The following is a 27,712-nucleotide window of genomic DNA, read 5'->3' on the forward strand; positions in this document are numbered from 1 at the left end:
TGTGCTAGCTCCTCCCCTACCTGCTGCATATTCAACAGAGAGGAAGAAACGGTGTAGCCCATAGGCTACCGACAGCAAAGAAATGTATTCTATAGGCTAGATTATTTTTAAGGTCTATTTTTACAGGCTGTATGCAGTATATGCAAAGCCAAAGCGCAATGAAATAAAACAACTTATGATTTCGGGGGTTTGCATAGGCTATTGTCCAGTTTCATATTTGCTCAGTGACTGTCATTACATTCGGGGCTTGACTCAAAACATTCGGGGCTGAAGCCCCGGCAAAATCGGCTGGCGCCGCCCCTGTTCTTAACCAGTGTTGCCAAGTCCGCGGTTTTCTCGCGGAATTGGGCTACTTCAACACTGTTGCCGCGGGTTGAAGCCAAATAACATGACATTTAGCCCCTAAAATGCGAATTTTACCAGGGGAACCCCGCCAAAAACGTGATTTTTACCGGGGACACCCACTGAAATGCAATTGGGCTAATTCTGTGAAGCAATTGGGCAGGTTTTGTTGTGAAAACCTGGCAATTGCTCTTGACTGAAAAGGTTTTTACTTTTTAATAAACTTCTGTTTATTAAACTAACTCGGTTTCATATGCATGTTGATAAAATGTCATAAACATTATTTTGTAACATTTCTACGATTAAGATAAAGTAACTTACTTTTTTTGCTTATCAGTAAAATCTTTATATATATCTATAATCTTTATATATATGCATATATAGGCTAGACGATTGTAGGTTCAGTCAATTACAGTTGAGAGAACCGAATCAGTACAATTAATAGTGAACGACTCTTTTGAACTCACTTTGTGAACCGGCTCATCTGATTCATTAAAAAGATCCGACTAAAAAAAAAAAAAAAAAAACGATTTGTTTATTAATCGGACATCGCTAATATTTTTTTTTTTTTTTTAAATACTCGGCCCAAGTGTAATAATCTTGTCCATTACCAGGACAAAATTACATTAAAGAAATAATCTTTTACAAGGCAGAATCCAAGTTGTCACAGCAGATTCTTGACTCATTTAAAGTGTAATTTCTGAGGTTGTGTCTTTACCGGCCCACTGCAAACAATTCATCATCAGTGAATGAGACAGCCAATGTGGGTGGCTTTCATTCACCACATATTCATTCGTTATAAAAACACGCTTCTGCAATATTTAATTAGGCATCACAGCATAAGTATTTGGCCATAACATTCAACAACAGCAGCAATTTTGATATTCAAATAGAGTTTGGGGATTTAAAAAAAAGAATATTTAATACCTAAGTAAAGCATCTGACTTCAGAAGCTTACAACTTGATCTCTGCAATATCTATAAATCACAATTGAATGTCAATGTAAGCAGGAATACTATGACAATGTACAGTAGAAAACAATGTCACATGACTTAACATTATAATGCAATAACATTAGTACTCGAAAAAGGGCAGATTTTCTTTGACGGGGCCCTTTTACACGCATACAAAATGTATACCCGTGCACTGCAAACAAAAGTTGTGAAAGCACACAGAACTCGTTCATCATATTGGAACAATCAATTCACAGTCCTTGATGACACCACTATTGTGCCTTAGGTACCTCACATCAGCAGACACAATCAAATAGAAGGTAAATCTAAATAGTGTGGTTCAGTCCTCAACTGTATTTGTAGACTTTCTGAACATTCACTGACAAAATAGAAAGATAATAATCCTCTGCAAAAACAAAATGGCTAAAATGCAATCAACTCAGCTCAGCAAGTCAAACATTGTGGTAACAAAAATCACAGAAATCCATCTGCGATAAAAAGTGTTTCCATTTTGGCTAGAAGTCATCCTTAAATCTTAATCTCATTTCCACAGCCCATGTAATGCAAAGTCTCTGATAAGCAACAAGTAAACAAAACAAAAGATTGATAAAAGGATGTTTGAGTGTCAGTCACTGAGTATAAATAGTTAAGGAAAGGGAAAGCGTCCATTTTGTTCCCCGCAGAATGCAAGCATAGAGATGCCGGTTCGTTTTCACTTAGGGTCCTCGATGGTGCCTTTGCTAAGATCTGTCATTTTGGGGTACTTGACTTTCTTCTGGTCCAACTCGTTCTGAGCCCACAACAGCAGTTTGAGGAGTTTGGCAAGTTTCGGTGTCGACTCCCTGTTTTCGTAGTCCAGCACTGCCTGGTTTACCTCGCTCCACACCTGTTATACAAGACCACATGCTGTCAATCACTGGCAGATTAAAACAGGTATATGTAAGGGGTATTTGCATGTATTAGTCGCCTTTTTATGTGTGAACAGCTTGTAACAAAACTTTAAAAAATTAGACCTTCCTCAACTTGTCTATGGAAGCCTGTAAAGTGATTTTTGCCGAGAAAATCTAAAGGAAGTGAAGTTTACACGCACCCCCGAGAGCCTCTCTTCCGTTCAATGACATTTGAAATTAATGCGTTCAGGATTATGCAGAAAGAGCCAGAGAAGGGATTAACTCAAATTACAGTCTCACATTGTCAGACCTATAGTCTATAGTCTCAAATATACTTTATAATCTACCTCATCTGTTGACATGATGACGGTGAAATCCAGAGCTCACCGCTGTCATTTCTGTTCTGTGTTTATTTTGTTATTGAGAGCACATATTTATATCTAAAAGTCAAACGAAAAAGAACTCCGCTGCGAGTATATCAGACATTGAATCACGTTCAGGCTCTTGTACGTTACATGTGCACGAGCAATAAGTTGCTGGCTGCAGTTCACCTAATGACCACCGGTGGCGCTAATAACACAGGTTTCTAAATTCTACTTATAGGCTGAATCCCAAATGGCACACTTCTATGCACTTTCGGTCTTGTGGACTTACAATGGCATGCGCATGTCTGTTAAGTTCACGAGACCATAGGGTGTCCCATTCATAATTTTAGGTTTCAGAAGGGTGCACCCCCTTTGCGGCTGCTATGCGCCCTTGATGTGCACTTCAGCTGAGCTGGCAAGTCTGCGAGCTATGCAGAAGACTTTGCCCGGCACTCAAAGCGGCATTACGTCACGAAAGTGCAGACTCAGAGGAAGACTGTGAGGGTTTAGGGTGCCATTTGTGATTCAGCCAAAGCGTCTTGATCGCCCCCAGGTGGCTGGATGCTGCAGTATAGATCATAAACCCCACCCTCTCCATGTAATGTAATGGGACGTCAGACAAACTAAACACGTCAAATTTTTTTCCCAAAGATGGTTTCTGTAATTTCAGGCAGTTTTTTGTTAGTTAAATTGTTTGTTATTTAAGTTTGTTTTTAGTTATTTGATGCTATAAAAACGTGGGTTTTGACGTCATTGGCAGTTGAGATTTACAGCATCCCTGAGCAAAGTCAAAGACTATAGAATAACACAAGACGTGTCACTCGTATTGTTTTGAATGGGAGAAAGTGTAACGCGCAATATGGCGGAATAAGTCCCGCCTTCTAAATAAGAGAATCGCCGACTGGTAAAGTCATCGCATCACTTCAGCGGCCGTTAGAATAACTCGTTTCTATAGAAACAGTCAGACGCGCGCCTCCAAAGAGACGCGCATTTAGGTCTGCGCATGCGCATTAGCTTGATCCAGCCTGAAAAATACAGTTTTTTTGTCAAGATTCGAGCGTTTACAAACTAAATTTATGAGCCGGTTGTTGTTAGATTTCATTGGTGATTTCAAATATGAAATTTAATCGTAATGTTGGCGAACAGTTTTGGAGAATTTGATGTTTCCCCATTCAAAGAGATACGAGCTGCATGATGCCCAGGATGCCCGAGAGGTGTTTCAAAGATGGCCATCGAGTGAAATGAAGCACCAACAGACTTTTTTTCTGAATCTTGGGCAGAAGACTGGAGCTTTAACTTTCATTTGTACATTTCGAGAACGGTTTGTTTCACACCAACGTAATGAGTTGTTCTGCAGTATTAACTGATTCTGCGGGAGTGTGGGCGGGACCTTGAGATCGCGGCTCCACTTCGTGCTCACTACTGCGTAGACTCGGGCTCCAAGTTCACTATGCACAGACTCGAGACTCAAGATGTCAGCGCCATATTGACACACTGGCGGCTTCACTTACTACAATGGAAGAGAGTAAAGGTGCGTTGTCCATCCTTTTTTACAGTCTATGTTATAGCCCCTTTAAATAAACAATGCCCTTCATTACCATCCACAAATATCATGATTTACACCAAATTAAATGTGGTTTGCAAATATTACTCAAGAGGAAAACAAAGTGACATCTGCAGAAAAGGAAAGTCATTTTAGAGTTATTACATTTTGAGTACAAATTACAAAAGACAAACTATATTTTTTTGGAATAACATGCGCTGATGTATAATTTACAGTAAAATTGAGAATGTTAATTAAGTACATAGGATAAATTTCATATTGACTTAATGTACACCCTTTTTTTTTTCTTATTTTTTTAATGTGTGGGGGAAGTTTTTTTTTTTTTTTTAAAGAAATACCAGCAAGAAATTAATTAATCAAAGATGATAGTGAAGACTTTTACATTGTTAAAAAAAAAAAAAAAAAAAAAAAAATTATATATATATATATATATATATATATATATATATATATATATATATATATATATATATATATATATATATATATATTTTTTTTTTTTTTTTTTTTTTTTTTTCTCAAATAAATGCTGTTCTTTTGAACTTTTTATTCAAAGAAATAAATATTAACCCAGTGCAGGAATAAATTTATATTTAAAATTTTATTGAAATTGAGAGTTGTATTTAAATTAATTTTACAATATTATTGATTATTATACATTTTTGATTAAACAAATACAGCCTTGTTGAGCATAAGCAAAATCTTACAGATCCCAAACTTTTGAATGGTATTATAGCTGAGGAATACACTATTTAACCAGCCAATAAATTTCTGATAAGAAATCTGATATTTTTCAATTCAAATATATAAATAATCTTTATCTGCCAATGTGGTACCCACAACTGGTTCTGGAGGCAGATGTTTATTTTATACTATATTTTTTATATAGAGAGAGAGAGACACCATATCATCAATTGTACTGGTTCAATAAATAAATATGATTAAAAAAAAAATAAAATTATGGTTGATTTATTTGAAGCAATACATTACCTTCTGTCTCTGCATCATGTTAAGCAGGTCTCCGAAGGGTGACTCTTCTGGGTTATCAAACGCCAGGAGTGCAAGGGTGCGCTCCATCTCTGTCAGACACTCTCGGCTTTCCTCTCCCTGTTCAGCCAGCTGTGTCTGTGCAAACTCCAATGCAGCCTCGGTTTCCCGCAGGCGAATCAACTCAATCAGGTGTTGTTGCTATAGGAAGGTGAGATTCAGCATCAGACAGTCGTTTTAAAAACTACAAAACTTTTAGTCACTGTGGAACAGTATAACATCTTCTGCGTTATATACAAGTGTACATATTAAGTGTTAATATTAAGGTTAACAGCCAGTTTACAAAATAAAAGTCCAAAAGTGAACAACTTATAGTGGCCCCAAAAAGCATTTTGGACTCTTAAGCCACACTTAATGTATTAAAGTTATTGCATTAGATAAACCTTTTGCTTGGTTTGATGTTTTGTTCAGATCTACTGTTCGAAACTGAAAGATTATGTGTATTTTCAGTTATTTCTAGTCAGATGCATTTACATTGTGACTGTTTCTCAGATGCCATCAACTGAAACTGTATCTGTAAAAGTGTGAACCAAATGGTCCACACAATTCGAATCTTCAAATTTTTAGTCATGTTAGACATGTAATATATATCGTAGGCCAATTAGTCATTAATCTGCTTTACCTGCAGATGAAAGTACAGGTAGCGGTTCGTGTCCAGCAGCTCAGGATGCAGACTGTTGATCAGTGCGATGGCCTCTTGTATTTGTCCCTTCAGTACCATCTCCCTAATTTTTATCCTTTCATCCAGAGAGTCCAGATCAACACTTGGTTCAATGCCTGATTCCATCCTAAACTTCTCAGCTGCCTCTTTAAAACCCTCTTTGTAAATAAAAACAAACAAATTATGAAAAAAGATCTACAGACACATGTATTAAAGCTGCAATATATGGTGAATAAATATAAGTGTTTACCTGTCACCAGATAATTCATAATGAGTCGATTCATGTCTGCCCGTTGAATGTGAACATTATTGAGCTTTTCCATCCACTCCTCGCGTGTTATGTCCTCTGGCTTTTCAGCATAACTCATCATGAAGTGTTCTGCATTGACCAAAAAAATATAAAAACATGATAACATTTAAAATGACAGTTTTAGTCATGGGAAAAGACACAGGGCTTGAAAAGTTAGATAAACTTTTTATGTATGGTTTGTTATAATCTCACAGTTACATTCTTCTTTTAAGTTTAATTAAAGTCATTTGAAATACATCTTTGTTCGTGTATAGTCTGCAAATGACACTCTTGATATAAACACATACTGTTATGTTTAATTTATAAAGATTTCAGATTCAGACGACACAAAAATCTATAGAAAACGGCAACGAATCAGCGAATATACAATGAGAATAAATATAAATCAATAATGTTTCGTAAATCAAGCAAAATGACATTTGCGCTTATGATGACCGGAAGCTATAATTATAAAGGCCTGTATCATAACATTGAAGCCTGTACGGCTGGACAGAAGACAACAACAGATTTAATACAGTACGTAACAACAACCACACATGAACGTTAATAAACACAAATATTCTCCAAGTATTTATACAATACAACTCGTTGTCGACACATGGAGTAACTATTATGATTATGCAAAAAAATGCATTTTACCTGAATGTGTACACTTTCCTCACCAGCAGCTCGGGGAGAAAGGCCGTACTAAGCTCTCGCGATTTTAAAGAAAACGAGATTTCAACGATACCTCGTTTGGATTGGCTGTCGATCAAACGTATTTTAAGTCACCCTTATAACATCAACGTAGCGAACTGCTTACATTTTTAAAAATTAAAGTATTGTAAAAATAACGAAAATATTACGCTCGTTGTAACTTTTATTTCTTTATTTTATTTGATTTATTATTTTTCATCCGTCAGCACTTAGCACTTACCTTACCTTTTTCTTCCTATACTATTACATACATTCAATTGTCCTCAATAATTCTGACAATAAAAAACACAGCAGTCTTCATGCTCAGAAATACATACGTTTGATCTGGTCATGTAAGTCCAGCAAACGGCTTCCTTCTTCGTTTCCGCCCATTTTCCTTTCTAGATCGACCGTGACGTAAGCGCACGACTCCCATTGAGTGGAGACGCTTCACGATCATAAGACCAGGACACCGTATCTGAGCACAGCAGGTTGATTCACTCCTATTTGAAGGCCGTTTATAGATATCGGAAATAATATACGAAGAACTGACTATCTGCACTTCTACCTACGCTTCTCTCCTAGACGGTAAGAAAAGTGAACGCAGCCGGAGGAGAATGCTATCTGTGCGTTACACACGCATGCTGCCCTTGCTCATGGATTAGTGCTGCTGTAGTAGGTTTTTGAGAGAGAAAGATTAATGCAGCCCGGTGAACCAGCATTAAAGGGATACTTCTCTCTTAGGGAAATTTGTGTCATCATTTCTCACCCTCATGTCGCATGACTTTCTTTCTTCCTGAAAGAGAAAATGAGATGTGAAGGATTGACAGCTTAAATCACTGTTCACTGTCATTGCATTTTATTTCCCATACATTTAAAGTGAATGGTGACTGCGGCTGTCATTTCGCATCTTATTTTGTATTTCGGAAGTCGAACGGGGTTGGATAAAGTATTTAATGATATGGTAAATGTGGGTGAACTATCTCTTTAAACCAATATGGATGCTGAGCGCAGAACAGGGAGATTAAAGGCTCTAAATCTCCAACTGGTCAGTCAACACGGTAGCGTTTGTCCTCCATCAGTATTGAAACTCTTCCCATCAGGCTGTCATCAGTATTTGAGGTTATTTGTTAGATTTGTGTTGCTGCTGAATCTCAAACAATGGTCTGCTTGCCTAAACCTCAGGGGTAAGACACTGCCTGTTGTTATTGGCTTTGGTTTTCCTATATCTTGCCAGAAAGAGAAGTGATGCGTCGTATTTATTGCTATCAGGTCTTTTTGTGTTATTAGTGATCATTTATCTAATCATTATCATCCTATTTGATTTTCTCTGGAACATAAAATAAGATATTTTGAGAAATGTCTCAGTTTTTTCCCCTATACAGTGGAAGTCAGTGGTAACCAAAGATTTTGTTCCCAACATTCTTCAAAATATCTTCTTTTAAATTGCACAGAAGAAAATCATACAGGTTTGGAACATGAGGGTGAGGAAACGATGAGAGAACGAGAGTTACTTGTCTTGGTTGTTTGTTTCCAAAGTTTGTTCAAAAGCTTGTTCTTGTTGTTTTAGTTGAGAGATGTTAAACCAAGTTTTCCTTCTTATGTCATCTTATGATATAGATAGTCATTTTTTTCTGAAGTACTCAGTCATTAACACATATTTAGTTAATCAAATCTCAGGTTTGAACTTCTCTGGTGGTTGCCCATCTATTTTTACACTTATTTCTAAAATGCTGCATAACTCTGAGTGGTCCATCTCATTGAGAGGACCTGAAGAAAGCACCTTTGCGCTCCATTAGCTAATTAACTGGATGGTCTTGAAAGTTGTTTTCTCACCACAGCTGTGCCAGGATTCTTGAAGGTTTTTGTTTGGTCAGTATTCCGGTCAACGCAGGCTAACTAACTCCGTGTAGTCTGTGACGGGGGTGTAAGGATGTCCTTTTCTCATACAGTTAGAACTGTGGTGTGAGATGGACTTATGAAATGAGGACGAAAAGTCCCCTCTCTGCTTTGTTTTTTTAGTCGAGTGTTAACTCATGTTCAATGCTCTCAATGCAACCACAATAAAAATCAAAATCATGTATACTAACATTTAAAAGTTTGGGGTCAGTACAATTTTTAATGCTGAAGTGTCTTATGTTCACCAAAGCTGTATTTATTTGATCAAAAATACAGTAGAAACAGTACCATTGTGAAATATTATTACAATATAAAATAACTGTTTTCTGTTTTAATATATTTTAAAATAGCTACAAGCAGCAATTAACGGGGTTCAAGCTCTTTAAGGCCTTTAAGCACATGATAAAAAGGTATTATGGTTTATTTAGCATGCCTGTAACTAACTTGATCATAGATGCAAAAGGCCATTTACAGCAAATACAGGCAGTTTACTAATAAATATGTTAAAAGCTATTGAGGTAGAGCCAAAAACCTAGGACTAGTACATGAATGTAGGTTTTTGAAATAATCTCTTTCCGACAGCGGCCGTGTTATTTGAGATACGTAAATGTCCTTTTAGACAATCGCGGCACCTTGGACAAAGACACCGCATGCCAGTTTTCAAGTCAATAGAACTGACTGTTGCAGAGCTGTAGCCATTTTTTTTTATAGCGCCACCAAGTGGCCAGTCACTGCATCCTTTTGCCACGTGACCACAGACTGATCCCGTACATGGGTGTACTGAGTTTGGTGAAATTATCTCATTCCACTCAAGTGGGATAGCCATTTTAATAAAAGTGGCCACGCCCACTTCAAAAGTTTTGGTGTCCTGTTGTGGACATGAATGGATTTTTTTTTTTTCTCCCCCCAATAATTATTGACAATCATACTCTTTCTGCACCATTTTGGTTCCCATCGGGTGGAAAACCTAGTAGTTCACATGTAGTTTTTTTTTAAAAATCCAAAATACCTGAAAATGTCATCAATCCGAGATGTGCATTATGAGCCATTACATGCTTTTGATCAGTGTACCGCCACCATCAGGCTGATTGGGGCGAGCCTCGGTGATGTTGTAGATGGGGTGGGTACTACCATTATTACCCAGAGATATTGGGATCTCGATGCAGCTCCATGTCCAAATTGTTGAATTTTACCCATTTTCAATGATAAACACAAAACCAAATGTGATTTTGTTTTATCCAGTCATGACTGTTGACACCACGTATATACAAATATGAACAGTAACCCAGGCTTTAGGTATTTAGTATGACATAACCAGGATTAGTTGTTAACTCCAGCAGTGTGAAACATAAAATAAGATAACCGAGGGTCCCATTTACCCGGGGTTAAGAATTACCCAGGGTGAACTATTTCAAGTGTGAGAGCCCTTAAATGTTTCAATATTTGAGGCATTAACAGTGACTCCACCAAATATGCCCCTTAGCCGTGAATACTGCCCGATCTATAACTATGCTTCACATCTTATAACAGTGGGAAATTGTAATACTTATACAATCCAGGTGAGGCAAATCTTGGTTTATTGATGTGAATACAGTGGTGCACTTTCCTACAGCAAACACACTTTCCTAGGAGGCATGAAGCTTGTTTCAAACATATTACAATACTGCATATTTGAACTCTTGGTAGCTTCAGAAGCTGTTAAAATTAACAGAATCCCTTCTTCCAAATATCTCTGAAACTGATTTAAATATAGAATCTTATGAAAAGATGAAAAGCAAGTTAATGTGCCACTCCATGTCAGTGTATATTTTTGGCACTAAGACGGGTATGTTCCAACTGTTTTGATAGAGGGAAAGATACATTTCTAGTTTCAACATTATTTATTCTTCAGACATTGGCCTGTAAATACATTAAGTATCAGCTCTGACCCACATTTTGTTTTAGACCAAATATTCAACAATTTGGACACAATGAGATCCCCATATCTATGGGATTGAACCATATAGGGCCTTAAAAATTAACATACCAAAAGGAACGTTTACTAAGAACTAGAGTGTAAAATCATATAGGCTAGATATATTCTTAATACGTCTTGAGTTACAGGCACACAAACTTGGGGAAAAGAATATTTATGGCACTCAGACAGAAATGTTCTATGCAATTGTTTTCATAGAGGGAAAAATTATTTGTTCTTCAAACATTCCTCTTTAAGAAAAAAGTATCAGCAAAGCACATTTGGTTTTTGACCATTGAAAACGTGTACAATTTACTAATTAAAAGTCACATTGAGAACCCAGTATCTCTGGAATTAAAGCTAGGGCCTTCATGAATGAAGATACCAAAAGAAAATTCTAAATTCTAAAAGGATGTTAAGATATCTTTAATACTTTTCGAGATATAGGTATGCAAACTTTGGAGAGAAAAAAAAACTTAAACTGCTTGTTCCCATTTTTGAACTGCCACTGTTGGCATAATGCAACAAAGATTGCGAAAATCAACAGATTTAACCGTAACTATAGACCAATCTGTGTAAATAAAATAATGATGCTGCCATCTTTCTGAAGTCATTTTTACTCGCCTGTTGGCTCCAAATCTCAGGTGAAAATTGTCACTATTTATGTTTGTCTTTCTTTAGAAAGAATATGAATAAAATCAAAAAATTGAGCAAGGGGAAGTTTCCAAAATTTGGTTGATTTGACATGGAATGACCCAGTGTAGCTTTTAATATGACCAGCTGATCCATAGTGACGAGGATAACATTTCGCCTGTATTTTGCTGTTACCCTTCTTACATCCATGATGGTTCAGAATTTTAGTCAAGGCATTTTTGTGACTTTGTTTGGACCACTCATATTTGATATGCAGCAAAACTGAAACTGCAAGCAAGAATCAAAAGTTAAAGATTGATGAAGACCATACTTGTTTTCACAAGACATTTTTTATGAGATGGGTGCTAGTTAAATATTAAAAAACAATGTTTTTAGATATTAAAGACTCTGCCTTTATCAATTCAGCTCTTTACTTTTTTGAGAGATATGGCTCTTTATGGGTTGCCCCAATCTTTTTGATGGTGAAACCACCACACATGCGCATACAATTCCCACTCAACCTGAGATATGAGGCAGTGCAGTGTCTCACACTAACACACAGTGCACTGATCGTCATGTGTGCCAGAATGAGGCTATCTTTCTGAATCTGATCATCAAAGATGACTTGAAAACAAAGATGGCATTGTTACACTGGATTAATTCTACCTGAACATTTATATAACTGCTCTTTAAATCATCATAATGAAGTTCACAAATAAACGTAACAATCTGTTGGCTTGGAAATGTTAAGAAATACTGAATGGTCAAAGAGAGGTTGTTTTAATACTGGCAAATGGGTTGTTTTTACCTGACATTGGTATAATAAGACACATTACTAGTTTCAGATGTGTCTTGATTTAAATGTGCATTGAATAATGTTTCTCTGTCACTCATGATTACAATGGAGTGATATTACAGTCTTCCAGATGATGATTACAGGTGTGATGATCACGTAGTGAGATTAAAGCTTTTATCACAGTCAGATTACATCTCTGATAGTTCACCCAAAAATGAAAATTCAGTCATTTATTACTTACCCTCATGCCGTTCCACACCCGTAAAACCTTCGTTAATCTTCGGAACACAAATTAAGATATTTTAGTTGAAATCGGGATCATTAATATGTACGCCCCCAATATTTGCATATGCCAGCTCATGTTCAAGGCATTACACAAGGGCAGCCAGTATTAACGTCTGGATCTGTGCACAGCTGAATCATCAGACTAGGTAAACAAGCAAGAACAATAGCAAAAAATGGCAGATGGAGCAATAATAACTGACATGATCCATCATATCATGATATTTTTAGTGATGTTTGTAAATTCTTTATAAATGTTTCGTTAGCATGTTGCTAATGTACTGTTAAATGTGGTTAAAGTTACCATCGTTTATTACTGTTCTCACGGAGACAAGAGCCGTCGCTATTTTCATTTTTAAACACTTGCAGTCTGTATAATTCATAAACACATCTTCATTCTTTATAAATCTCTCCAACAGTGTGTAATGTTAGCTTTAGCCACGGAGCATAGCCTCAAACTCATTCAGAATCAAATGTAAACATCCAAATAAATACTATACTCACATGATCCGAAGCATGCATGCAGCATGCATGACGAACACTTTGTAAAGATCCATTTGAGGGTTATATTAGCTGTGAACTTTGTTTATGCACTGTTTTATAGAGCTCGGGGGGCAGGGAGCGCGAGATTTAAAGGGGTCGCACAGCCTGAATTGGCGCATAGTTAATGATGCCCCAAAAATAGGCAGTTAAAAAAAATAATTAAAAAAATCTATGGGGTATTTTAAGCTGAAACTTCACAGACACATTCAGGGGACACCTTAGACTTATATTACATCTTGTGAAAGAACGTTCTAGGGCACCTTTAAGGAAAAAGGACAACACAAAGAGATATGAGGATGAGCAGACCGACATAGGAGAGAGTTTAGCAGAGGCTGACAGATGCTCATTGTGTGTATGTATGTGTGTTCCTGACCTGAAAATTCACACCTTACATGGCACATATTTAATTTAGGTCACTATATGTAATCACAGGAAGGAACTTAGTCGATCCGCTTTACTTGAAAAAATTTTTGTCTGTCGAACTAATTTGTCCTAAAATATTTTCATGAAGTATCCCCTGAGATTTTAAATGAACGTTCCAATAATTTAACAACTCTTTTGTGTATTTGTGATTCTCTGATGTCAGTTAATGGTCACATAGTTTCCGCTTCAGACGTCACGCCCACGGACTGTTGGCTGAACATCTGGGCTGCGTTCAGACCCAACAAAACGTTGCAAAACGATTTTTAAATGGAAACGGTGGTGCATTGAATACTGTCCTGTTCTGATGATGCAAGAGTTGCAACTATGGCAGCTGAGAAGGCCATTCTTTGTGTTCTTTTTGAAGAATTGATATGCTATATTTTTATTATAAAACTCTTACTACAAACATGTCTTCTAATATCTTCAATCTTGCAAAACGTTGCGCGCTGGTTTGAGCTTGAACGCGTCCCAGATGCGTATGGCACACAAAATAGGGAAAAACTTTGTGAGTTTTGAAGTCGCTATCTGATTGGTTGAATCCTACATGATTTCCAGGAGATGTGTGTGTGTCGCATTCTTTAACGGTCCACCTGGAAACAAATCCACCATGACACCAAACCAAAAGAAAAAAGCTGTTGTTTTTAAAACTGTGACAATGAGCGCTTAGCCGATTAGATTTCCAAAAACCTGCAGTACTCTGACAAAGAAAAGTGCATACGTCTGCTCAGGCCCTGACGAGGCACTAAGCACTTTTCCACGTCAAAGATCGTTTTTATAAATATGAGCGTTGGCATGGATTTATGCGTATGCACACTCTAAGAACAAATCTGTGCGTACATACGCTTTGAGACCCCAGAGCTGTCAAGCTCCAAAAGCATGAAAATTTTAGTGATTATGATGTACCATCTTCTCTTGTCTTTAGTGTCTTTTCCTTCAGATGTATTTGCTGTGCCGTTCCTGCGATGAAGGGATCTGATATAGTGATATTCACAGTAAATTCTTGTAAGAATCAAAGTAACTTGACTGGCAACCATTAATAACATCATTAGTCTGCAGATCTTAACAACCGCACCATTGTTTCCGTGGTGACTGCAGACATTTCTCAGGGTTAGTGAGGTGTCTACAAGAACTTGGGACTGATGTTACCCTACCCAGCATACCTTTCTCTGTCTTCTCGGGCTCTGATACTGAAATCACATCTTGTGACAGAGTTTCCTTCTTTCTTTCTTTTTTCCTCATTATTTCACATACATTGATTGTACCATTTTGCAATAATTGGCCACATAAGTAATGATTTAATGAAGCAACAAAATAGTTTCAATATATATTCAGAGGTGTAAAGTATTTGAGTAAATGTAATTAGCTACTGTTCTTAAATATCTTTTTTGGCTACTTTGTAGTTTTACTGAGTGCATATTAAAGATAATAGCACTTCTACTCTCTATTTGACTACATTTTTGAATAAGTATATGTACACTTTACTCCAGTACATTTGTAATGAGTAATGTATTGTTACATTTTGCATGGCAATTAACTTTCTCTGCAGCTGTTTATTTCTGCTACAAAATAAGCAATATCGCCATCTACAGGGCACTGAATGTGCTATATATTGTGCGTTATGCCCTTAAACACCCAAACTTGTCAACAAGGCTACTTTAAGTGAATGCAAGTGCATTAGCGGGTAGTTGTGAATTGCAGGTAATTCATATTAGATGAGAACGTGGCTGCAGTCGGTGATGAGGCCGAAACCAGCATGTCCAGTCGTATCAAGTCGTATTGGAATTGGTGACTTGTAACTTATTATGGACTCATTTTCACTGTAAGGTATCTATTTTTTACTCACCTCTCTGTGTATTTTATAGTTCTTGTGTATATTTCGATGTTGTTAATTGGAGTGACATTAGGATGCACAACAATGACAGAAGACAACAATGACATGAGTTGTGTGATGTAAAGTGCATGAAATTTTGAACACTAATTAGTGTGTTTACATCAATAGACTCACGTGATCCTGGACTGTAATGGAATATTAATTTCCATGAGAGTTGTGCCTCTTGATTTCTTCATGTCTATATTAGAAAAATGGTAGTTTTCATCATCAACACAAGACCCTGTGACTTTTCATAAATTCTGTTTGTTCGTCACATCCACTCATCTGTTTGGTATCTGGTTTTCTTCTTCTCTGAGACTCGCCCTCCCCCCCCCCAACCTTTGAACACCACCTGTTTGCTCATTATGTTGTTTTGATAGATGCTTCAGATCCTTTTCAATTATCCCTTACAATAATCAATGTTATTTTATTTTAGTATCATTGATATACTATGACTATTGTTTTTAGACAGTTTGTTTGTTTGTTTGTTTGTTTGTTTAGATTTTATTTGTATGTTTTCCGTTTTAAATTTTATATTAATTTTAGTTTTATCAATTTTGCTATTTTTTACATTTTTATTAGTTTTTGGGTTTTTTAAAAAAGATAATTTTTTAAATCAAGTTTAAGTTTTAGTTTTAGTTATTTTAGTACTTCAACTTAAACTAAATGAAAATGTTGCAAAAAAAAGTATATGTAAGCGATAAGGTATTAGAGGCTGTGCTGTATCGTGAATAAGCCAAAAATATGTATCAATTAGGGATGCACCGATGTATCGGCCACTGATATTTATCGGCCGTTTTTTGCTCAATTTACAAATATCGGCATGTCGGCTGTAGAAGGAAAAAGGCCGATATAACAAACCGATGGTTTATTAATTAACTGTGATAATGACTGTTGCGTAATCCTAGCGCTGCTGTCTGCGCTTTAAAGTTAATCAAATAAAAGATTGCACACTATTCTTGACTAAATAACTTCTGTAACTTTCATAAATGTAGCGGACCCCATCGGAATGATGACTACAACTTTACTTATGTTTTAAGTTTCTTGTGTCCCTTTTCACTCCAAAAAAATCACCACAAATGCTAAACAATACAGAGCACAAGAAGTGCGCATTAAACTCTCTCTCCATTGCATTATCATCCACATACAGCGAATTACTCTAAACACTTATTACAACTAACAATAAACAAATACATACAGATATTATGCCTTTTCGTGGGTGCTTAATAAACTGACAAACTTTAAATCTGCAAAATATCTCTGAAGAACTGCATGCTCTCCATTACTCTTATAGCTCTGTAGACGAGAAAACCCGTCAAAATAATAGTCCCGTCTTATTAAAGTGCAGATCTCATACATATTTAAACTTACAAAAAATATTAAAATGTATACAAAAACAAATTAGAAGATTAATCACAATAAAGTCTGTTACAATAAAGAATGATTAATATGTATATCATTTATACAGTGAGGAATATGCAGTGTTATTTTACATTTGTTTACTTTATTTCTGTACCTGAAAACTATTAAACCTACCTAAAAAGCACTGTTTATTTCATATGTATCTTTGTTCTGTTGTCTTTATGTAGGCCTGCTGAATGTTAAATGGATCCAATGCATGTTCATTAAAAAAATTATTTGATGATGCAGTAATAAACCTGCTAGTATATTTTAATGAAAGTGTTTTTGAACTTTGCTGATTTAAAACATGATAAAAATTCTGTCTACTTTGGTGACAACATTTCAAATAAGAGAGGAAGTGACAAATATCGGTATCGGCCAATAGTTAGGAAGTAAGCTTTCAATAAAAGCCTTCCTTCTACCGGAAAAAATAGTCTCTGACTGTGAAAAGCAACAGAAGTTACATTATTACGCCATTAGATGGCGGCAAAGACTGTCTTTATGAGTGTGTCAGTCAGTAGCAAAGACTTTTATATTGAAAAGACTGAATTGTTGTGAACACAGAACAAGACGCAACTGATAAATGCTTTGACTAGCACTGTCAGTCACGGGAAAACCCCTTAACTGTTAAAAGGACAAGATAATACATCGAACATTTAAACAGATTTTTTATTATGAACATAGGACTGAAATGCTAAATCTGAATGCAGATTTCTTTATCACAATACTCTTCTATAAATCATGAATAAAACACAGCTATTGAGCAATCAGAATCAAGGACAGAAACTAACCGTATTATTTAGCTTTATTTCAATTAATGTTCATGTTTTTATGGTTTCATTTCTCGTTAACGATAATAAGCCTGGTTTTAGTTACGTCAACACTATCACTGTATGTGTGTCACAGCCTCTGTGTATTTGTTTATTGTGTATAGACTCTCATCAAACATGTCCCGCTCTTTCCTGCTATTCCATCCCTCTACAAACAGACCTTTTAAAACCTACAGCACATAATACAAGCCACATCTCTTCACCTGCTCGGATAGATGGAGAAACACATAGAGTGGAGTAGGAGGATGTTAGAACACAAACAGAGGGACCCGACAGAGAATTGATGGACAAACATTTATGGGAGATACGTGATATTCATTAAGCTGTGGAGAGGAGATTTTGACAGCCGTCTAGTCCACAGACTGAGATGGCCACTAAAGATTTAGCTGGACCATATGGTGGTGCAGAGAAACAGAGGGGGAAGGGAGTGTGTGAGAGAGAAAGAGAGATGGATGTAGTGTTTTGGTGAGGCTGCATTGCAGAGCCATGCTCCTGATGAAAACCCTATTAGTAATCACATTTAATGACCTGCTGATTGAAGCAGGAAGTCTATCTGCTAGCAGCCCACACATACATGCTTTTTACTGACACAATATTAAATACGAATTGTAGCCACAGACTTTTACTTAGATTTTTTTACATTTTCTCAGCAAATGGTGGTGGTGTGTGATGCTATAAGGTGTTGTGGAAGGTTGCCAGGATGTTAATATAATGTTTGTTTTTAGCACACTGCGATATGGTTGCTATCGGGGGCAGCCTGCTGGGGGTTGAGGTCACTGCTTAATGGTGGAAGTCAAAAGAGGCTTCTCAAGGACAAACATACTTGTAGTATGCAGAATAGATGTTACTAGGATTGTATTTATACTACAAACACCGTCATTCAAAAGTTTGGGATCAGTACGATTTTTTTTAAAGAACTATTATTCAGCAGGGATGAATTAAATTCATCAAAGGTTACAGTATATACATTTATAATGTTACAAAAGATTTATACTTAAATAAAAGCCGTTCTTTTGAACAGTCTATTCTTTTAAGAATCCTGAACAAGTTGTCACAGTTACCACAAAAATATGAAGCAGCACAACTGATTTCAACATTGGTAATAATAAGAAATGTTTCTTGAGCTTCAGATCAGCATATTAGAATGATTTCTGTAGGATCATGTGACACTGAAGACTGGAGTAATGATGCTGAAAATTCAACTTTGATCTCAGGAATAAATGACTTTATAATTTTATAATAATATTGTATTTTTGATCAAATAAATGAAGACTTCTTTCCATAGCATTAAAAAAAAAACCTCGCTGACTCCAAACTTTTGAATGGTATGTGCAAACTTACAGAACAGTTGATGCGTTCATTAAATTCAGTACATACTGATAGCACGCAATTTTGGACACAACTTATGGTATTGTGGTCACTTATTGTGACTCTGGTCCCTCCTTCAGGGTGTTTTTTTTTATTTATTTATTTTTGTTTTTACTTATTATTTTTTGCCAGTATTATCAAAATCTAAGAAAATCTAATACCAAGCAAAAATTGTAATTGCGAGGTTTTGAGGTATCAATCATGTATAGAAAGAGAAGTTTAATTTTAATAAGAGTTAGAAAATCCTAAGTATGAGCAATAGTAAATAGTTTTAGAAAGCACCACTATCATCTGAGCTGATGCTGTATTCGTTTTGACGCAAAAGAAATGGTCAAAGGTCCAGTTTGAAGAAACACACAGGGTTTGAGAAGGGACAGAAATAACCCTTCACTTATTCAGACGCTCCGCTAATACTAATCTGCTAATACTCACTGACAAGCTTCACGATTAGCCTGGAATGGAGACGAAACTGTCTCACAAAGAAAGCTCCTCTGATGAGGAAAAGGAATTCGTACTCGTACAAAGAGTCATAAGTGTTTTTTTTTTTTTTTTTGGTTAACGATTGATTAATTTATTGGCCTGTTGTGACAGTGAAATGTTACTTCACCTGGCAGCCATTTTGTGTGGAAGTGTCTTAACCTGAATTACTCTGGGTTAATGGGTTAATTGACTTTCCTGCATAGGGGAGGACATAACTTATGATTCTCCCTGTGTGGAAAACATTTTCTCCTGGCTGAGCCAGACTTTTGTCTGTCTGCATAAAGTGAGCTTAATGAACTTTTAATGAGGGGTAAAATGTGCTTATTTGTACAGAAAAAAACAGCACACTGCAACAAAAAAAACTTTTTGCAAATTGTCATATAGACTTTTTCTTTATCCAGAATAAAATTCTGATTTTTTTTTTTTTTTAAAGTTGACAAATCAGATTAAAGGGTTAGTTCACCCAAAAATGAAAACTGTCATTTATCACTCACCCTTATGTTGTTCCACACCTGTAAAGAACACAAATTAAGATATTTTTGATGAAATCCTTGAGCTATCTGGCCACTGATAGACTGCAACCAGTCCCTCCAGAAAAACGCGATTTATGCGATCGCCTGATTTAATGCATAATCAGCCAAAGTCCGCATATTTATGCGGGGGTTACATTTTTTTCAAATACGCTGCATTTTCGCCGCATAAATTGCCGATTTCAGCAAGCAAAATATGCAAAAGTCACATATCTTAGCAGAAAGTTGAAAAATGTTGCATTTACTTCACACAAGTAAAGCGCCATTATTTCCCCCCTATTGCCATGGGAACCTTATGAAGTGACGTAATTACGCGACGTGAACATCATCTGCAAACCCCGCGGTGAAACCAGTGATACAATTCTCTAGGGCTGCAATGATTAATCACGATTAATCGTTTGCAAAATAAAAGTCTGTTTACACGCAATATATATGTGTGTGTTCTGTGTATAATAATTATGTATATATAAATACACACACATTCATGTATATATTTAAGAAAAATGTTATATTTATATATAAAATATTTGTTTATATGTAATATAAAATATATATAAATATATATTTATAATACATGTATATATTTCTAAACTTTATACCTGTATGTGTGTGTATTTATATATATGTATATATATATATATAATATATATATATATATATATATATATATATATATATTATACACAGAACACACACATATATATTACGTAAACACAGACTTTTATTTTGCAAAAGATTAATCGCGATTAATCATTGCAGCCCTACCATTCTCATTTGACAACAAAAATAAGCGCAAAAGACCGCGTGAATAAGTTTCCCGGTGTGTTACATGACAGTGGGGGCAAATTATTTTGCACTCCGTGCAACTGCGTGTTGGACCACAGACAGAAGTTTGAGCCATGTGTTAATTAAGGTCTGAAATAAAACAGAATGAGAACTTAAATATTCTGTGATTTAGTATGCTTGCTTATCATAGGAAGTAAGAAATGACTCTTTACATTAAAGGTAGTAGCCTAGTGAGAACAGGGTGTTGGGGGAATCACCTTTTTTTCTCTTTTTCATCAAACCGCAGTTTTTGCAAGTTCCCGCAATTTCATCGCATAAAATTGCAAAAATATCCCGCATATTCCATCGCATTTTTGAAGAAAACGTGCCTAGGGCTGGGCGATATATCACATGAGATTGTCACGCGCATTTTGTCAGTAAAGCCGGTTCCCTGATTACCGCTAAATCACCATCACCTGCTTTCAAATGGAGCGGCATTTAATAGACAGAGCCGTAGTTCACGGACAAGCTACGCAATATCACGTTCATTATCGCAGATGAATTGCTTTCGATAATGAACGTGATATTGCGTAGCTTGACAGTGAACTACTGTAGTCACATGGACTATTTTAACAATGTTTTTATGTCTATTGTGGACCTTGAATGTGGTAATTATGTTGCTTTCCCTTGGGGATCAGAGACCTCTCAGATTTCATCAAAAATATCTTAATTTGTGTTCTGAAGATGAACAAAGGTCTTACAGGTGTGTAATGACATGAGAGTGAGTAATAAATGACAGAATTTTCATTTTTGGGTGAACTAACCCTTTAAGGATATATCCTGAGTGAAGCACGGCACTGTGTTTATTTACAAATGTGCCTTTCAGTGTGTTTTAGAGCTTATCCAGTTCACCCTATCAGTTCTCTAAATTAATATTATAGATCTTATATACAATTCATCCATGAATGTTTCCTCTCTTCTTTTGACCTTGTAATGTTTATCAAAATGTCACAACTGGACCTTTCGATGAAAACATCACACTTCTCTCTGGTGACGTATGCAGGACTTCTCCAATAATTTAGTCACTTAACCCCGCCCCTGCAAGCTCATGTTCATCTGCCTGCACTTTTCAGTGCAGCACCCACATTGCAAAATTCAATCAACAACAGATGCATAGAATCAAATCAGCCCTACAGTTTTTTTTTTGTCTTGTACTTGTGTTTCATCACAGCTTTAAAAAAGTGCTGAAGTATACCCCTCTCACCTTTGGCATACTATTTTAACATGCTATGATTGGGGACGTATCTACGAATTCTAATTGCTAAACTTGCTAGGACAGATAGTATGCGAATATAAGGGTTAGTCACAGCAAAGAAAGCCACACCTAAAGGGAATCAGCATCTCTCCCTTCCTCTCAAACTCCTCCCTGCATGCCAAAGTCACATGACTTTATAGTGCAGTGAGTGTACACAATGTTAATGCAGTGACTCAGTGCTCTCAGAACAGAGACATTTGGGGCAATGATGAGTCTATGACTAATGGTGGAACTCAGTGTTTTGCTGAGTTAAAGGGTAATGTGTATATAAGAATGTTAAAAAATTTGGAAACTGAAAAGAGTTATTGCCACATTTCTGGGATGGCAGCATGTGCACACTTACATCTTCTGCTGCTTTGTGAAAAGGAAGAAACCAAAAAGCAGTGGAAGTATAAACGGAGAATGACAGACATATAGGCGCGTACAACACGTATAACAATCACATCTCTCTTCCGTTTCTTTCAGATTGAGGAGGTGGTTGTGTGAGGTTAAAGGAGAGGTTGTGTGAGTGTGTGTGTGAGTAATGGCGGAGCAGCAGAGACAGCGTTCACTCTCCACGTCGGGAGAATCCTTATACCTGGTCCTGGGAGTCGATAAGAACACAGCACCAGAAGACATAAAGAAATCCTACAGGTGAGACACTCTGGATGGACATAGAAAGATTACAAATGAAAATAGTGGAGAAAATGCTCTGAACCCATTTTATTCTATTTTATTTTGCATTATTTTATTTGGTCTTATTTTACTTTACCCAACCCAAGAGAGATTGCGTAGGTAAAAACAAATTTTCTTGTGTTAAGCACATTTGAATCCACTAGAGGGCGACAGAACATTTTCCTCACTTCCTCTGGATGTTCAGGATAACATTCTACCATTCTAGTCTCACTACTGTTGTTGTATATAGTATGTATACTGTGCACACATGTAAACTTTCTTTGTGCATGAATACACAGATGACTGACTACATTTACCAACATTTATTTTAAAATAATGCTTAGCATTTCACATACTGTTTTTGTTTGTTGTTTTTAAATAAGAGTTGCCAGTTAGTATACCATTCTGAGCATAGCAATAGTTTCATGTTAACACATCTAAAAGCAGATTGGCATTGATTCCAGAAAAGTTCATAGTTGCATTAAAAGTTTCATTCTCATTTCTGGTCTTTTGCTTTGCAGAAAATTGGCTCTGAAGTTTCATCCAGACAAGAATCCTGACAATCCAGAAGCGGTTGAGAAATTCAAAGAGATCAACAACGCTCATGCCATTTTATCAGACCCCACCAAACGCAACATATATGACAAATATGGATCTCTGGGCCTTTACGTGGCAGAACAGTTTGGAGAGGAGAATGTTAACACATACTTTGTATTGTCCAGCTGGTGGGCCAAGGTTAGTCATACTCACAAGCAGACGTATAAGATATATACATACACTGCCATTCAAAGGTTTGGGGTCAGTAAGTTAAATTATGTACATGCTGTTGAATTTCTCCTTTTTCCCCTCTTGACAGGCATTGTTTATATTCTGCGGTGTGGCTACAGGCTGTTATTTCTGCTGTTGTCTGTGCTGCTGCTGTAACTGCTGCTGTGGGAAGTGTAAACCTCATCCTCCGCGCGCAGACGAGCCGGATTTCTATGTGTCTCCTGAAGACTTAGAAGCTCAGATGCAGTCTGATGAGAGAGGTGAGACACACTGACTCGCTCATTCATTCACAATAGTAAAATATACATGGTTTCAAGAAATCAAAATGGAAGTTTTGTGGTTGTTAGTCCATGTGTGTATTTTTGAGACCATACATTAGCTGGTGTATTTCTAAAAGTCTAATAAAAGTTCTCTAGAATGTATCATTCCACCGGACACTGACAACCAATAGCAAGCATATCATGGTTTGATGACTTAAAGGCGCACTGAAGTGTCTTGGAACGCGAAGCATTATTAAATGCGTTGACGTAATTTCAACTGAAACAGGAAGACAGGGTGATATATGGAACAGCCCCGCCCTTTTTTAAAAATAGCCAGTAGCGTTTCATTTATATCACAGCTCGGCCAGAGCCGTTAAACTCAGTAAAACCTCTGTTTCCTTCTAATCTCTAACCATTTCTCCTCCTAATCTCCTGTATATCACTTTAAAATACAGCATTCTGTGCAGAATTCAAATGGGTCCGATACCTTTCGTGGTCTGAGCCTAATCGCGGATATGATCCGCTCTGTGCTCTCATGTTCCTGGGCCAGAGCAGAGCTGCGCCGGATCACGTTATACTAACGTGAAAAAGGACTTCATTCGCGTCAATGGAAAGCATATTTACACTGTCTAAATCGTTCCCTATTCTCTATATAGTGCACTTCACCATGTAGAAACTAGTAAATGTGTGAACAAATGACCGATTTCAGCTGCAGCTTCAGTGTCTGTTGATAGTGTAGGAGGGGGCGGGACTTCAGATTATAGAGAGCAATTGATTGGACAGAAGATTTGATGAGAAGCTGAAGTGCGATGTGATGTCATGAAAATCTGTGATCTGTTTTAGCAGAAGTGAGAGACTAAGTTTTGAATGCTTATATCTCCTAAATGCGAATTTTGTCATTGTTTTGGAACACACCAGCTTATTCATAACCTTAAAGGGTTAGTTCACCCAAAAATGAAAATTCCGTCATTTATTACTCACTCTCATGCCGTTCCACACCCATAAGACCTTCGTTAATCTTCAGAACACAAATTAAGATATTTTAGTTGAAATCCGATGGCTCCGTGAGGCTTCCATAGGGAGCAATTGACACTTCCTCTCTCAAGATACATAAAGGTACTAAAAACATATTTAAATCGGTTGATGTGAGTACAGTGGTTCAATATTAATATTATAAAGTGATGTGAATATTTTTGGTGCCCCTAAAAAACAAAATAGCGACTTATTTAGTGATGGCCGATTTCAAAACACTGCTTCATGAAGCATCGGAGCACAGATGAATCAGTGTATCGAATCATGATTCAGATCGCGTGTCAAACTGTCAACAGCTGAAATCACGTGACTTTGGTGCCCCGAACAGCAGATTCGACACACCGATTCATCTGTGCTCCGATGCTTCCTGAAGCATTGTTTTGAAATCGGCCATCACTAAATAAGTCGTTATTTAGTTTTTTTGGTGCTCCAAAAATATTCTCGTCGCTTTATAATATTAATATTGAACCACTGTACTCACATGAACTGATTTAAATATGTTTTTAGTACCTTTATGGATCTTGATAGAGGAAGTGTCATTGCTCCCTATGGAGGCCTCACGGAGCCATCGGATTTCAACTAAAATATCTTAATTTGTGTTCTGAAGATTAACGAAGGTCTTACGGGTGTGGAACGGCATGAGAGTGAGTAATGATGACAGAATTTTCATTTTTGGGTGAACTAACCCTTTAAGGCTAACATATTCATACTAAAAGCTAAAAAACTTAAAGGTCCCGTTCTTTGTGATCCCATGTTTCAAACTTTAGTTAGTGTGTAATGTTGTTGTTAGAGTATAAATAAAATCTGTAAAAATTTTAAAGCTCAAAGTTCAATGCCAAGTGAGATATTTTATTTAACAGAAGTCGCCTACATCGAACGGCCAGTTTGGACTACATCCCTCTACTTCCTTCTTTAATGACGTCACTAAAACAGTTTTTTGACTAACCTCCGCCCACAGGAATACACAAGAGTTGCGTTTGTAGAGTGTGTTTGTCGCCATGTCGTCGAAACGCTGTTATTTTCATCCCGCAGTCCAATCACCGGGTCTGATTCCGGCTCAAATTGATAGGGTAAAATGAAAGACATGTTTACAATAACACTGAGCGCGTGCATCTCCACGTTATGGTAAGAGGCGTGACCTTTCCGGGCAAGATGCGCTAAACTGCTGTCGAATCACAACACAGGAACCGCTGGCACAATCAGAACTCGTTACGTATTTCTGAAGGAGGGACTTCATAGAACAAGGAAGTCATCAGCCCGTTTTTATGACAGTGGAAACAGCGGTATACAGATAAGTAAATTATGTGAAAAATACTGTTTTTTTTTTTTACACGCGAAACATGAACACATGTTATATTGCACACTATAAACACAATCAAAGCTTCAAAAAACCACGAAAAACGGGACCTTTAAATTTTGATTTCAGGGTGACTTTAGGTTTATTATATGTATTATTTACTGTTTATTATTTCAATATTTAGTCATACAAATAATAAAAAATAATAATAACAAGGATTGCAGTTCTGCAGGATATGCAAAATATGTAACCTAAATTCAAATTTTTATTTTAATAAAATGTCAGTATATGTAAAATTATAATAAGATGATTTAAAATAATTAACATTACATATAACGACAATGCAGTTAATTTATCAACACTAATAATTTAATAACACTGTTAAATGGAATCTTCAGCAAATATCAAAATCAATATTATTTTCATGTTGTCATGCCTAAATTCATTGCATTTGAAACGGATTGATTTTAATATAAGCCATTTATTGGTTACTCGCTATAACATTAATAATTATCCTTTATTGGTATCATCCAGATTTTTAATATTGCTTCATCTCAAGTTTTGTGGTCTTAAACTAAATGCTATTAAGAATTTTTTAAAAAAGACCTTCAATATGCCCTCTCCCCTACTTCCCATTTCAAAAGGAAATACATCTGGAAATAAAACTGCATTCATCAAACTATTTCATGGGGTTTTAATAAATGTCCCTGGCACTATTGTACACAATTCATTGCATGTTATTGTAAAGGAATATAGTTTGGTTTCATAATCTTTCAGCACAATTTTATCTGCTTCTGAAATTAAACTTTTCTTTTCTGCTGGCATAACCAAGGCCGCGCAGGTAGGTCAATAGTATCATTGGTTTCAATCAAATCCTAATGGATAAAATCAAGTCCTGCCCAACATTATTGCCTGTTTCACTTAGAATTGCAGTTAAATGCCTTCAGATTGTTTACTTAGGTCTGTTCAGCATTTGAAGTGGCTTCCTGGCACTTAAAATCATGCCTGAAATGCTTAGCAACAGGGTACAGTTTGGGCTGTTAGCTGGTCATATTATAAAGCAGCGTGACACTGGTGTCTGTTTCCACAGATGGCAGCAGTCCCATCGTGATGCAGCCGTCCTCTGCTACAGAGACCACTCAGCTGACCGCAGACTCTTACCACACCAGCTACCGGACAGATGCCAGCTATTAAAACCTCCCTCTCTCTCACACATGGGACCACCATCCCGGAAGAGGTCACGGTGTGGAATGAGTGATCCAGAGGAAAGAGGATGAGGGGTTAGTTAGTTACAGATCTTCTGTTGAAAAACCTGAAATGCTCCACTGTACAGGGCAAGAAGCAAGTTATTATTTTTATTTGCCTTTACCCTCTATCATCCCCAAACCTACTGCTGTGCTATATTCAACACACACACACACTCACAAGGACTTTCTTACAGTGTCCATACAGTCTTCCTGCTATGATCCATGCTTCATCTTACACGCTGCGTTTGTCTACATGATCAGTGAATATCATTTTGATCAGTCTTAATTGAGAATTGATTTGTAACAACAGGACACAAGGAAATATGTTTGTATGCTTTAATGCTTTCAGCTTTCATTATGGCCAGTGAAGCTGGTGTTACACTAACTGACTGGAAACATCTTGATAATGGTTGAGGTTGTCAAACCATTCAGCATTACCATTCAAAAGCTTAGGATCAGTAAGATTTTTTTTTTTTAAGGAATTAATAATTCAGCAAGTATGAATTAAATTGATCAAAAGTGACATTTATAATGTTACAAAGATTTCTATTTCAGGTA

At 36.6% G+C, this 27,712-nt stretch overlaps 2 protein-coding genes across 3 annotated transcripts; one reads left to right on the plus strand and one right to left on the minus strand.

Annotated features, from left to right (window-relative positions):
- Window positions 1-1,232: 1,232 nt before the first annotated feature.
- Window positions 1,233-7,276, minus strand: gid8b (GID complex subunit 8 homolog b (S. cerevisiae)). Of its 2 annotated transcripts, none has more exons than XM_048177922.1 (5): window positions 7,146-7,276; window positions 6,073-6,201; window positions 5,784-5,980; window positions 5,105-5,302; window positions 1,233-2,181 (listed from the first exon to the last, which is right to left on the minus strand). In XM_048177922.1, exons 1-5 carry the CDS (start codon window positions 7,198-7,200, stop codon window positions 2,008-2,010), a joined length of 753 nt encoding a protein of 250 aa, XP_048033879.1. In that variant the 5' UTR covers window positions 7,201-7,276; the 3' UTR covers window positions 1,233-2,007. The 2 variants fall into 2 exon arrangements, with proteins under 2 accessions (XP_048033879.1, XP_048033880.1); XM_048177923.1 differs by lacking the exon at window positions 7,146-7,276 and adding an exon at window positions 6,772-6,876.
- dnajc5ab (DnaJ (Hsp40) homolog, subfamily C, member 5ab) lies at window positions 7,254-27,712 on the plus strand. Its single transcript, XM_048177924.1, has 5 exons — window positions 7,254-7,395; window positions 22,362-22,529; window positions 23,072-23,285; window positions 23,407-23,578; window positions 26,998-27,712. The coding sequence occupies exons 2-5, from the start codon at window positions 22,420-22,422 to the stop codon at window positions 27,099-27,101; spliced, it is 600 nt and encodes a 199-aa protein (XP_048033881.1). The 5' UTR covers window positions 7,254-7,395; window positions 22,362-22,419; the 3' UTR covers window positions 27,102-27,712.

The sequence above is a fragment of the Megalobrama amblycephala genome, linkage group LG24 (genome assembly GCF_018812025.1).
Source record: "Megalobrama amblycephala isolate DHTTF-2021 linkage group LG24, ASM1881202v1, whole genome shotgun sequence".
NCBI lineage: Eukaryota > Metazoa > Chordata > Actinopteri > Cypriniformes > Xenocyprididae > Megalobrama > Megalobrama amblycephala.

Excerpts from the sequence above, each read along its gene's own strand:
- gid8b (XM_048177922.1), bottom strand. The coding sequence starts at position 7,200 with ATGGGCGGAAACGAAGAAGGAAGCCGTTTGCTGGACTTACATGACCAG. Across the intron at positions 6,202-7,145 it reads CTTACATGACCAGATCAAAC|AACACTTCATGATGAGTTAT; the intron begins GTATGTATTTCT and ends TGGTCAATGCAG. Across the intron at positions 5,303-5,783 it reads ACCTGTACTTTCATCTGCAG|CAACAACACCTGATTGAGTT; the intron begins GTAAAGCAGATT and ends ACCTTCCTATAG.
- dnajc5ab (XM_048177924.1), top strand. The coding sequence starts at position 22,420 with ATGGCGGAGCAGCAGAGACAGCGTTCACTCTCCACGTCGGGAGAATCC. Across the intron at positions 22,530-23,071 it reads GACATAAAGAAATCCTACAG|AAAATTGGCTCTGAAGTTTC; the intron begins GTGAGACACTCT and ends TTTGCTTTGCAG. Across the intron at positions 23,286-23,406 it reads TGTCCAGCTGGTGGGCCAAG|GCATTGTTTATATTCTGCGG; the intron begins GTTAGTCATACT and ends CCCTCTTGACAG.